General features: G+C 40.5%; 1 protein-coding gene across 7 annotated transcripts in view; it reads left to right on the forward strand.

Moving 5' to 3' along the window:
- Positions 1–2,048: 2,048 nt before the first annotated feature.
- LOC106090822 (transcription initiation factor TFIID subunit 4) overlaps positions 2,049–13,666 on the forward strand; it is a 38,831-nt gene continuing 27,213 nt past the window's right edge. Inside the window, exons 1-3 of one of the 7 annotated variants that reach the window (XM_013257142.2) lie at positions 5,794–5,877; positions 5,937–6,643; positions 11,430–12,319. In XM_013257142.2, coding sequence (XP_013112596.2) covers positions 11,900–12,319 — 420 coding nt within the window. In that variant the 5' untranslated portion in view covers positions 5,794–5,877; positions 5,937–6,643; positions 11,430–11,899. Of the gene's footprint in view, positions 2,544–5,793; positions 6,644–11,429; positions 12,320–13,666 lie in introns of those variants that run through there. The other 6 variants (XM_013257143.2, XM_013257144.2, XM_013257145.2 and 3 more) reach the window with 6 other exon arrangements.

The following is a 13,666-nucleotide window of genomic DNA, read 5'->3' on the forward strand; positions in this document are numbered from 1 at the left end:
TTTTGCAATTTACATTTATGTTGAGCTCAAAATCCAATTAAAGTGGTAATTCATTCCATAAACCAATTATTATTTTTAGAAACCAGGATTCACTGAATAAGGTTAAGCCAAGCGATCAACCGACACACATTTTTTTAGTTTTTCGCAGTACTTTTGATGTCAACGCAGTACATTGGGAATGTCAACTTGTTTTCGTTTTACATTCATTCTTTGTTTACGTTTTCTCCCATTTGATAACATTTTCAATCGGCAAATTTGACATCCTTAATGATGTTCCTGGGGCCTATCGACTTTATGTTTTCGCAAGTGACCTAAACTTCTATTAGTGAATCCTGTTTAGCAGCCTTTTTACTGTTTTTAGTAGGCTGGCACTATATTAGTTTTTCGCGATATTTTTCGCTGATAACTTTTTTGAGATAATGGATTTTAAAGCAAAAAACTTGCTGATCTCGATCGTTCCCTCATTCCTAATGGTAAAATTTTAATGATGATGATAATGATAATGAAAAGCCTTCAAACAAGCTCATTATTCCAAGATTCCGTTGTCTCCGTGAGTCCCGTCGTATCCTGTGGAAATTCGTTTTCATCAAAAGCCTTCTGCTCTCACTCCCATGTCGTTTGCTAAACGTTTCAGTTTGGATATACATAGGTTTTTGAAAACTGAAACTTTTTCATCTTGGCGGCCTCATTAACGCTACCGACCTGTTCGCAGAAAAGTTTCCAGAAGACCCGTTTTGTCGCTCTGATGATCTTATTATATTCCTTGTATTGTACACATACCAATAAACTTCCGCTTTTTTATGATGTGCTCTGTTGTAAAGTCTGCGTACCTCTTTTTTAACGTTGCGTATCTCCCCGGGGTTTTCTTGGGCTCGAAGAGTACAACAATCGGGCACAGATTGTAATTCAACCAACGACACATAATCAGGGCATGGCGACTTAAAGCAGTCATAACATGTAATCGCCCAAAGGTTTTTCGACTCAGATACAATTTCTCTAATATTCTCCGATGAATGCATACCTGTGACAACCACTTCTTACGATGCCTTGTCCGTTGGAGACTTATAAAAAAGCTTCCTGAAGACTCGGTTATGCTTTCGTAAACGTACCATAAATGTGGAAGAACGTGTTGTCTGTTTTGCTTTGCCTTGCAAGTCCACATGCAAACGATAATCGGAGGCAAACGCCTACCTTTCTACCTTTATTTTTTTGCATGTATTGCTGTGGCATATACCTCTGCCTGAAAGAACGTACACTCGTTCGGCGGTCTTACCGGTAATGAGTTTTTTGGAGTGTACCCCGAATACATTTGTGGAGACCTCGGCCACCCACCGTACCAATACCCATCTTCATGATCTCGATGATAGCCGTCAGAAATTTGCCTCGTACCATGCGGCCATTTCTCACTGCATAGCACAGTTAAGAATCCAAAAAATCGGTTGATTGCTTTCCTCAACCTTATAAGTTAAGGTTGAAAAGCGGATGCAGATATTAATCCGCCCCATGCTACTATAAACATATGCCTAAGCCAGTAATCGGTTTGTTGTGCGCTCTACATACTAAAAAATAACCTCGAAAAAGAAAATCTAAGCCAGGAATTCCGTGCTGAATACAAAATCCCTAATTGTTTTCCATACCACGCGCCTTAGTTGGTTTATGTCTGGTATCGCGTCCCCACCTAAGTGCTGGTGTCTTTTCGGCGCGAAAGCCGGGCAATAACAAGTAATGCTCGAAGGTCTCACCATCTTCTCCACATGCCCTACAAATTTTGCATAATTGAGCACGCAGTTCTATGTTTCCTGTTATGCTACCGAAAGCTATGACCTCCTGCTTGCTTACGGTCAGTAATAGCCTAGAAAATTGAGTCTGAAAAATTTGCTGCCCATTTTTTTCGGTTGATGTAAACATCCCATTATAAATTTCCCAGTTAACGTCGTTATGAATGTTAGACCTACGCCGTTGTCATCGCGTACATCAACTGTTTCAAGTCGCTGCCCTAAAGAATTAGCATTAACGCCGACACTAACTGTTGATCGGCACGGTGCTGTAGTGAAAAAAGTGCGGGTCGCAGAAGAAGTCGTAAACAAATTTTACAAGAAAATCATAAAATCACGGCAAAATTACGAAAATCTAAACAAAATTTGTATGGAAAATAATCGTAATCTACTTGTAATAGGAATCCAATAAATTTTGTATGAATAATTATGTTTTATAGAGTGAAAAAAGTAGTTGAAATTTTACACTCCAAGATACGGGACGGTGTGTTTGCGAAATAAGTGAAGGAAAAAAATCCGAATGAGAAGCATAATTTCTTGGAAGAAAGAAGAAAAAAAAATATAATACAGTGTGCCACACAAATTACAAATCGTATGTGTAAGGTGTAAAGTGAAATTTTTGTTAATAGGAGAAAAGCCCGCTTTGGAATTATCGGGGAATGCAAATACATATTTTTCTCGTATGAAATAAAAACCGAAACAGAAGCGCAAAAGTGAATCCCATTGCTGCATTTAGCAGATCGATTGATTGGAATACGGAAATAAAAGGTGAATTGAACATCTTCGGAAGGTGTAAATAATTTCTTTTAGCTAATTAAGGAGAAGGAATTGCATGTATATATGCAAGTATGCAGGGGTTTGTTGGTAAATGGAATGATGAAAGAAAAGAAAGCAGATTAAAGTGCTGCGGTTGGTGGCCCATACGCCAGCCAGCCGTCGTCGTATTCCATTTGCCGTCGGATAGTCGTTTTTCCATCATGTTTTTTCGGCTTCCCTCGCACTCGTCCGCAAAAACAATTGTATTTGTTCCGTTTCGACCCGACGAATCATCAGCAATGTATGCGAAGCCTCCTCTATTATCTCGCCTGCTTGCCTGCCTGTTCAACCAGTCAGTAGTAGTAGTCTCATTTCTTTCTTCATTTTTGTATTCTCTTCCACATCGACGTTTTCGCTTTTGCCCGTTTCTGTACCTAATTTTCACTCGTTGTTTTGTTAGTGTTTCATATTGTTGGTTGCAATGTCATGCTTGTTTTTGTGTAATTATCCAGGTGTCGCTTTTGTGCTATACCTTTCTCATTCTTTCAAATGGGTGGATAGGAAAGGTTTGTGCGAAGATTTTTCGTATTGCCAGATTACGGAATTCTCAATGACAATTTTGCTCATGGTAATAATGTCAATAATGCGTTTTTTATGGTGCATTCGATATCCGATATTGTATTTTTTTCTATCAAAATATAGAAATGTGGTTCGAAAATAAATTAAAAAAAATGCATTTTCTCTTTAAAAAAATGTGACGCAGGAGACAACTGTATTCTTAAATATTGATAAAATGATTTAATGATTTCTTCCGTTTTTTATTCAAAAATAAAAATTTGGGTTCAAATATCTGAAGGTGTTCACTTCTGTTTCATTTCACCCATTTCGCGTTCTAAGAACTATTTCCATTAATCCTTTGATTACCGTATTGCTCATGTTCTTCGCTTTTGAACTTAGATAGGTGAATGGGTTATCTGCGAATTGCATTAATAAAGTTGTCTTTTTTTCTATTTTATTTTTTATATATTTTTATATTTATATTTTTTCCAGAATAGGTCCCCAATTTCTGAAGGTCCTACTTTTCCTAGTGAGGCGTCAGACTTTTTTACATTTTCTTTTTCATATTCATGTTTTAAGCAAAATTTGCTTATATTTGGCGTCATTTTAAGGGAAGTGGAGCGCTTTGTGGGCCCCTCAGACCCAAATACCGACTTTATTTCATATTCGTATTCCCGGCAGAGCTGGCAAACTATCGATAATCGCAACATACGACATTTTCGATACTTCTAATAATAAATATCGATAGTATCGAAACTATGGTTAATGTTTCATCACATATATGTTTCGAACATAGATGAGAAGTAGAAACCAGGAGATCGATTTATCAAATATCAATGCACAGACTAAATAAAACTAAATTTAAAAAGTCAGATGGAAGCCATAAGAGAAATCATTGTATACAATTTTAGCCCAATCAGATAACAATTGCGTCCTCTATAGGCTCAATATATTTTATTGGGTACATTCATTTCGGATCGCTTATTTTTGTTCAATTTTGCAAAAAATAGCATGGATAGAAAAAGTGATAAACGATATTCAGAAAACAATAAAATATCGATAGTGCCATCGATATTGTGCCAGTTCTAATTCCTGGTGGTATGCATATTTTTAAAATTTTCTTTTGATTTCAAGAATGCTATTTAAAAAAAAAGGGTTTTGCGAAAACAAAAAATATTTTTTTTTTAGAAAATCTTAGGAAAAATTTTTAAAACATTGCAATGCAAATAAAAATTTGTCTATGAAAATTCCTTTCCAACAGGGGGAAAATTCTCACATATCAATGGGTGCTGTCCGATTCGAGTTTAAGCTCAATGATAAAGAAGCCTTTTTTAGCTTAGTCCGAATGGCGTCGCGTTGTGCGACACCTCTTTGGAGAGAAGTTCTTATGATGGGATAACACCGCTGAAAAGTTTTTCAGATGTGCTGGCCAGGATCCCAACCCAGGCGTTCAGCGTCATAAGTGGACAAGCTTACCTCTGCGCTATGATGGCATTCAATAATATTGAAATAAAACATTTAATTTTTTCTGTAAAGGCTATCGGACTGTCTGCTAGTAATCGGCCAACCAAGATCATTCCCCATAAAATATATGGTCTATATCTTCCAAGAATTCTGTTTATACATCATCTTACTATGTAAAAATTGGAAGAGTTTGTTTCAAAGCCTAGTATTAAATTCGGCTTTTCGCTCGAACAACTGTCAAAAGGCGTTGGCGACGAGGAAAATGCGATCCCATTCCTCAGAAATTGTACTGAACAAATTAGTAGCGACATGTCGCTGCGTCAGTGTAAAATTCGTTTCAATTAATAGCAAATGTAACTAAAAATGCTCACGAACTCGGTCACAAACAACTCTGTTGTTGCAGCCATATTTTTATTTGGATCCTTGCGAAGCTTCTGTAGTTGAGCAAGCTCGTTCCGGTCCAAAGGACCGATCGCCGCGAGAAAAGGATGGGCATTGGTTATTTAAAGGCGCCAATTACTCGCCTTGACATATCGAGCATCATAGGCACTCAGTATATGCACTCAGCAAGAGCCGGTACCACCCGGCCTCTCACTGAGACTCCGCTGGATACCGCTGATTGTCTGCGACTGGTGTTGCAGCTACTCCGAGCATTCCACTATCTGCAACCTCATGACAGCCGTGAACACCACACAGATCGGACTTCAATGTTCTAACCTATTTGTTGCTTCCAGCTATCCCGTGCCGGGCAAACAATTCTGCTTACTTTTGTTTAAGGTTTGATGTTCAATAGATAATTTTCGTTCGGCATTGACGTGGTAAGATAGGCAATAAGTAATGCTAATAAATTCTTTCGTTTTGCGACTCCAAAAAGAGGATTATGTGGGTTTAACTTATTTATAATATTAATGGCCTGTTTCCATGTGACTTAACCAATTAAGAAGGACCAAAAAGAAAAAAAAACGCTAATATGCATTATTTGATCCATTTGAGCCATTTGGCAACACCGTGTTCACTTCCAATGGCAGCAGTGTTGCATTTGTCAATCTTTCATTATTCTATTACAATTTAAATGGAAAATGGCGGCGTCGCTGTCTTCTTCTGCCAAATTTTTTCTACATCCAAACCAAAATAAAGCACCGAAGTTAAATTTTCCAGTGCTGCTTCTGCTTTTGCCTGTGATGATAGTGACGTTGTTGAGTTCATTGAATTTCCCCATTGTCAATTTAGATACTACAAAAATTTTCTAAATAACAGCAGTTACTCACAAAAAACGTAATTTCGAGAAATCAAATACTCTAGTAATGGGATCTGTAAGAATAATGTAAAAAACGGAGTGCTCTAAAAAGTTCATAGCCAAATTAAATGATGAAACTACTTTAGCTTGTATGAGTGTTGTGCCAAGGTGTTGTTATAAGTCACAAGCTCAAGAAACCATAATCCGACCGAGAGACACCAACCACACTTTAGGTGAAGAAGAAGAATAGCCCATTATTTTATAGCTCGGCCACCTACTACCTTTGTATGTGCTCTCCAAAAGTGGTAATGATGATATTGGAATGTCCGTCGCCGATGTAACAGCGACAGCCAGCAAGCATTGCAACACAGAGATTGACATTCATGTTTAAAGGCCAGTTGGAAATTTGTTCACGCTTCCCCTCCCGCCAACCCTTAAATCGTGAAAATAGTAATTAATGGATGCTGTAGATATATATCTCTTTGATTTGGTGAGGAATATATGCTTACACTAATTCCTATGTTGTTCAACAACTTCAAACATCTGTTACCTACCCCACACAGCAATGATGATGTTTTGCGAAGTTGCGAGACAGAGGGTATGGCATGCTGCAAAAGTGGACCAGTCAATTGCCATGAGCAACAGTCCATGTAGCAGTTGAAGCACAGATAAAAGTAAACAACTATTACAATGTAAGCACTGAGTGCTTACCAGATGAAATAAGCAAAAGCAATAACAACAACAACTACAGCCAGTTAGCATCAGTATAAAAGGAGCAACAACAAACTATTTTGACATTGACAACTTTTAACTCGGCAGTAGAAGCAGTAGCAGCAGCAATAATAACATAACGGTATATATTCATTAATAAAGCTTTAAGATGTATGTATTTATGTATGAATGTTGTACACGTATACAACAACACTTCAATGTACATGGTATGCGTCGCATCGACGGATATATTTATTTGGATATGTTTCACGAGCGGATTTTTTTTTCGGAAGAAAAACCATGCACATGCACCACAATTACGACTCAAACCTTATGAGTTGATATAAGGCTCATCCTTTTTTTACATTGAATTGATGATATTGACATCTGAACTTTTATTTAACAACTTAGTTTGAGTCATGGCCATAGGTAAAAAGGCGCCAATGACTCGCCTTGTCATATCGAGCATCAAAGGTAATCAGTATTTAAGCAAGAGCCATTACCGTCCGCCCTCTCATTGAGACTTTCCGCTTGATACCGCTTATTGTCTGCGACTGCAGTTACAGCTATTCTGTATGAAGCATTCCACTTTGCGCAACCTGTGGAGGCGTCCAGTAGCTCCCAGCTCAGCTTCTCGTGATAACGATGAACACAGATCGCAACTCGAAAGTTCCAGCCTGTGTGGTGCTGAAAGTTATCCGGTGGCGGCCAGCATTTTATGCGTGCCTATGTAGATGGCGAAGATCCCGGTATTCCCATTGGCGAACGCAAGGTCTACTTTCTGCTCTTAGGAGTGGATATAGTTGTTGTAGTTGTAGTAGTAGTAACCACATATTTTCATATGGAGGTTGCGATCCTCGTAAAGCTCCTATAGGTGAGCAAGCCCGTTCCGGTCTATAGGACCCATCGCTGCGGAAAGTGAAGGCCATTTGTTATTAAAAGGCACCAATAACTCGCTTAATACGCACTCAATATCTAAGCAAAAGACGGTGCCGTCCGTCCTATTACTGAAAATCCGCTACAGCTACTCTGAATGCGGAGCTTTCCAGTATCCGCATTAACATTATAGCGACGAACACCACACAGATCGGAACTCAAAGTTCCAACCTGTTTTGTCCATAGTTATCCCGTTTTGGGAAATATATATCGGATATAGTCCGGTACTCTGCTGCTTGGTTATTGTTGTTGCTGCAGCAGTGTGTTGTGTCTGCTTGATTCTGTTGAATATCCAGATCCAGGAACTCTGCGACTAAGACGTGATGCGTCCGGAGGGATTAAGGTCTGAGTCGAGTGGGTCTGGATGGACATTTAAACTCTCTGGATGTACAGTTAAACTCTGCTTCACCTTCCGGTGGCGGGGGAGGTCCATTTCTTCAAATGCAATGGGGGGCGGTCGTTTTCCAAGACCACATTCACCCAGTAGCTATTCACCGCATCTGCTACTATGTCAGCATGAATGTTGTCTAGACCCGCTTGATATGCCACTTAATCTAGAGGTTCTCTCTTGCAGCGTTGAACCTCACGCTCTTGATAATGTATATCTACCTGGATAGGCATCCACAAGATAATGATTTGGATTGTCACTGCTATAACAACCCAGAAGATATTGCTTAGACAGCATGTTATGTATTCGCACGGATAGGATCATTGGCGTCTGGAAGGGTGGTATGGAGGATAGGTAGATGTTAAACAGTGCCGGAGATTTAACCGTGCCTAGTGGAACTACCTGTTTTACTATACGGTGCTTCGACTTCTTATCCCTAAGTTCCACACATGACTGGCGACCACACAGATAATTCGCGATCCAGCGTTCCAGGCCTGGCTCGAGGGACCTCAAATAGTTTGGCATTACATGGCCTGGGTTGATTGAAGCCACGGCAAATGTGTGCGGTGATGGCATGCAAAGCAGTTGTTGTGATATGCAGTCTTCGGAATCCATGCTGATGCTTGGCGCATCATAGTTTTGAGTTAAGCCGTTACCGGCCTGGCCTCTCACCGAGACTCTACTCGATACCTCTGATTATCCGCGACATATGTTAGGTAAGGTTGAAAAGAGGGTGAGAATATTAATCCGCCCCATGCCACTATGGACATACGCCTTAGTTAGAATTCGGCTTGTTTTGCGCTCTAAATACTACAAAGTAACCTCAAAAAAAGAAAAAGTAAGATTGGCATTCCGTGCTACTTACAAAATCCTTAAATCCATGCTGCGCCCCAGATGGTTCATGGCTGGTATTGTTGGCCGCGAAAACCGGGCAATTGCATAGGAAATGATCCAACGTCTAATCATCATGCCCTACACATGCTATCACTTTTGCATTAATGAGCCCGTAGTCCTTTTTGTCCTGTTATGATACCAAAACCTACACTGACGTTCTACTTACTTTCTTTCAGTAATAACCTCGTGCTCTCACAATCTGGATTTCACAATACGATGTTTGTCGTCCTACCGACCGTTTCGCTGTTCCACAGTGTTACACGCCTTCGCCCTTAACTCGGGTTACGTCGACCTGAAAGGCTTCGCGTTTAACAAGTTTTTGATGGCAGTCCTCCGGTCTTCACTGTCAAGTCGTCTGCTCTTTCATTCCCCCTTACTCCGCTACGACCCGGCAGCCAAAAAAGACTGTTCGTGACCTTACCGCCCTAGTTGTTATGGCCCTGCTGCCCAGTTTACTGCCCGTAAATATGTTCACACTCGACGTTCTCGCCTAAACACTACACCACTTCACGCATTCCGTGATCGCCCGGATTTCTGCTTGCAGGTTTTTTTATGGTCAGGCAGTCTAAAATATATCTCAGTCCCTGGTTCTCAATGTGATCCCCCGAGTTCACTGTTTCCTCTAGCTTATTTTGCCCAAGTCTTCTTCTGATAAGTCTTCCGATTTTTGTCCTGATTTTTTGTCCTTATTACGGAAGCTTATCGGATTCGGCGCTGGCCGTTCTTTTCTAAATCTGATGTGGGGATGGTCCGAGGAGGAGTGCTCCTTGGATACACCCTACAATAAACTTATCTGTCTGAGGTAATTTTTTTCAACCGCAGGAACTCCTTTTTTGCTCACATAGCTTAAGCCTGACCTGCAACCCAAATCACCAACCCACTCCTCATTGGCACAGCAAGCAAGCATAAAATGACTTGGAACCTTTTGCTCCAAAAATTTCCCAAAATTACTACCATAAGGAATAATACTTAGGTAGTGATCCCCGATTCAAGTTTAAGTTCAATGATAAGCACCCTCCATCTTAAAGTTGAGATCGAAAGGCATGCCATCGAACCATGTCTCTTTATAGAGAAGTTTTACCAGGCTGAAATAATCACAAAATTCACCAGCATTAGTTGGAGGATATTCACCTTTTGCTTTTTTGACATTTGTTTGCAGAGTTGCATTTTTCAATGCAGCGTTTCTCAACGCGTTCATTCTATTGTTGTGGCCTTTAGATGTGTGCCCGTGCGTCGTGAGTTGTCAACCTTGTTGTTGTTTTAGCATTGCGTTGTACACTGAGGCGGCAGCCCTTGCCAATGAAAGAGTCCATCGGATCAATATGGTACGTTTAACCGGCTGCCATGGGATTAGTTGCTGTGAGTTGGCTAAGCACGCGTGAATCCCGTGATTCATGATTAATATCCAAACCAAATCATGTGACCGTGATTGTATTAAAATTCTTCTTGCGTGACCGTGAGAAAGTGAAATCATACTTATGACACTAATCACCACGACTCACGAGAAAAATTACAACTCACGTAAACTAACGACTCACGAGATGCTTATGACTTATGAGCCTTCAAATTCTAAGGTTTTTACCTAGGTTAGGATAGGTTTAAGTGGCAGTAGACATAAGAGAAAAATTACAACTCACGTAAACTAACGACTCACGAGATGCTTATGACTTATGAGCCTTCGAATTCTAAGGTTTTTACCTAGGTTAGGATAGGTTTAAATGGCAGTAGACATAAGACTCACTTAGAAGTTGAATTGTAGTTGTATGTGGAGGTGGCGATCTTCGTCAAGCTCCATATGCGAGCAAGCTCGTTCCGGCCCATAGGACCGATCGCCGCGGGAATGTTATGGCCATTGGTTATTTAAAGAGTCCAAGAGTATCATTGTCACTCAGTATTTAAGCAAAAGCCGGCCTCTGAGACTCTGACTGAGACTCCACTCGATGCCGCTGATTGTCCGCGACTGCAGTTGCAGCTATTCCGAATATGGAGCATCGTACTATCCACAACCTTTGGACGCTCGGTAGCTCTCAGCTGAGTTTCTTGTAATGACGATGAACACCACACAAATCGGAACAGAGAGTTCAATCCGTGTGGTGCTCATAGTTATCCCATTGCCGGGCTAACTCACTTAGACGTTGTTGTTGTAGCAGCGCGTTGTACACTAAGGCGGCCGCCCTTGCCGATGGGAAGGACTCCATCGGGTCAATTTGGTACGTACAACCGACTGCCGTGGGATCACTTAGGCGTTGCGGTTGTTGTAGCCACATTTTCATGCGGATGTGGCAATCCTCGTCAAGCTCTTGTGTGAGCAAGATTGTTCCGGTCCAAAGGACCTATCGCTGCGGGAACAAGGTGGTCATTGGTTATTTAAAGGCGCCAGTAACTCGCCTTGTTATAACGAGTATCAAAGGCACTCAGTGTTTGTGCAAGAGCCGCCCGGTTTCTCAATGGGGCTCTCCGCTCGATACCGCTGATTGTCCGCGACTGCCATTGCACTCACAGCTTCGGCAAAAGTCGTTACTGACAGTGACGGACATGACGGACATAATGACTGAGACATCCGTTCTAGACAGCAAAGCGGTGGACCTCTTCAAGTCTAGAATAGGCCACCTTTGTGCCTATCTAACATATATTTTTACCTATAAACAATTTATTTAATTATCGATGCTTCATTACTAATGCATTTTTGTTTTATTTTATATACTTAAAGCTCGTCATCATCAATAAGAAAGCAACATCCCAACATACTACAGCAAGAACAAACAAAAAGCAACAACAAACAAACAACAGTCCAGCTGGAAGACCACAAAAAATTAACCGCCAAAATAAAAATAAAACAAGATTTAGGAAAATAACACGACAGCAACAGAAACAGTGGAATTAGTAGTAGTACATCTATTCTAAAACGACACAAGTGCGTGTGTGTGTGTGTGTTCGTTTCTCTAGAGAGTGAGTGTAAAAAAGGGCATCAACAAAAATGAGACGACGACAATTAGGTGGTTCTAAAAATTAACAATTTAAGCTGCTGAATAAGCGAAAAGTTGATTCGTTCAACTTAAGCTTTTGGTGGATCCTTCAGCACAGCAGTAATAGCAAACAACAACAGCGAGATCTCATAGAAGTTGTCATCTTCTTAGAGTCATTCTTCTCATAAGTCAATACTGTTTTGTTTGACGCGCAATGAATTCAAGCCAACCAACACAGGCGGCTTCTGGCAACCGTATAACGTTTACGAGTCAACAATTGCCCAATGGCACAATCAATATTGGCGGTGCTCACGGCGGTTCGATAATATCGACATCACAATTGCCCAATACGACGACAATTAAAACAATAACATCCAGTGCCGCCGGCCAACAACAGCAGCATCATTCGTTACCACAACAGGTACAGGTTCAACATCATCAGGTCTTACAAACTGCAGGTCAGCAACAGGGCAATCCAGTTGGTGGTGCTGGTGGCTCTCAGACACAGCAGCAATCAGTAGGTGCCACCCAAACGCAAACCTTAGTTATTAAATCTAATCATGCCGTCTCATTACCGGCGGGTATTGTCTCAAGCGCACCCGGAATAGTAACTATGACCAAAACCATACAACAGGTATGGGCCGTTTTACAAAATTTCCAAAACAAACAGAGCCCGCATCTAAATTAGCAACTAAAAAATTATACAAAAATATCTGTACTAGAGCCATTATAGTATTCTTGTTTTGTTTAAACTTTTTTTTAATTATATTGCAACTTGTAAACTTTTCCTAATAATGTTGTAGATGCAGTGTTATTATATTTAATTTTTCGATTATCTAGACATTTTCGATAAAGCATCCTGAGATCTGTCCTCTGAACAAATTTGGAATGACCATCTTTTTCTATGTTCTATATTTCTCTCCAGTATCAATTTTTTCTACAAATGGCTATATTCGACATCGTTAGGAGATCTTTTGGGACTAACTATGCTCACATGACTGGATAGAGCGTCTTGAGACCTGTCCGCTGACCAAATTCGGAAGGGCCTTCTTTTTCCATGTGGCCATTGTTGTCACATTGCACTCCACGAGCATTTTTTCCATAAATGATAATCTTTGTCCTAGAGCAATGCAAGACCTACCTGCTATCCAAATTTGGGAGGGCCGTCTTTGTCCATATGGCCATGGGGGACACTTTTTCAAAAAATGTTTTTGCCTCTTGGAAATCAAATCATAATCTCAATTGTTGGGGGCCTTTAGAGGTTTTTGTCTCGACTAATTATAATAAAATTATTAAAACCTTACACTATACTCGAAGGTCTCTTGTATGCGATGAGAAGGTGACTTATTTCTCTGTAGTTGGTACATACTGTCTGGCCTCTTTTTGGTTACATGACATAGTTTGAGGTTGAAAACATCGGTAAAGCTTGTTGTTAAGTAGATCAGCTGGTAAATTATCGGCTACTGCTGCCATGTTGTTCTTCAGCAACGTTACTGCAACGCTGAGCTCATCTCATTAGGAGTTGTACAGACTATTGTTTAAAAGCGGAGTGCCAAATATGAGGTACCCATTAGAGAAAATTTAATGACCTATGCTCTTACGGTCCTATGCTCTTACGTTCCTATACCCTTAGGGTCCTATGCCCTTACGGTCCTTAGCTCTTACGGTTGAACTTCTTCAATTCCAAAAGAAATCTGGAATAACGTATGTCAGGAATTCGGTGCTCTTTTTTATTTTTATTTTTTTCACTTAGGAACAGGGTCAAACTTCTCACATATCAATGAGTGACGTTCGATTCAAGTATATATAGCCGAGTTCGAACGGCGTGCCGCATTGCGACACCTCTTTGGAGAGAAGTTTTTACACGGCATAGTACCTCACAAATGTTGCCAGCATTAGTAGGGGAAAACCAATGCTGACATTCTTTCTGACTGTCTAGCCAGGATTCGAACACAGGCGTTCAGCGTCATGGGCGGACATG

The sequence above is a fragment of the Stomoxys calcitrans genome, chromosome 1 (assembly GCF_963082655.1).
Source record: "Stomoxys calcitrans chromosome 1, idStoCalc2.1, whole genome shotgun sequence".
Lineage (NCBI taxonomy): Eukaryota > Metazoa > Arthropoda > Insecta > Diptera > Muscidae > Stomoxys > Stomoxys calcitrans.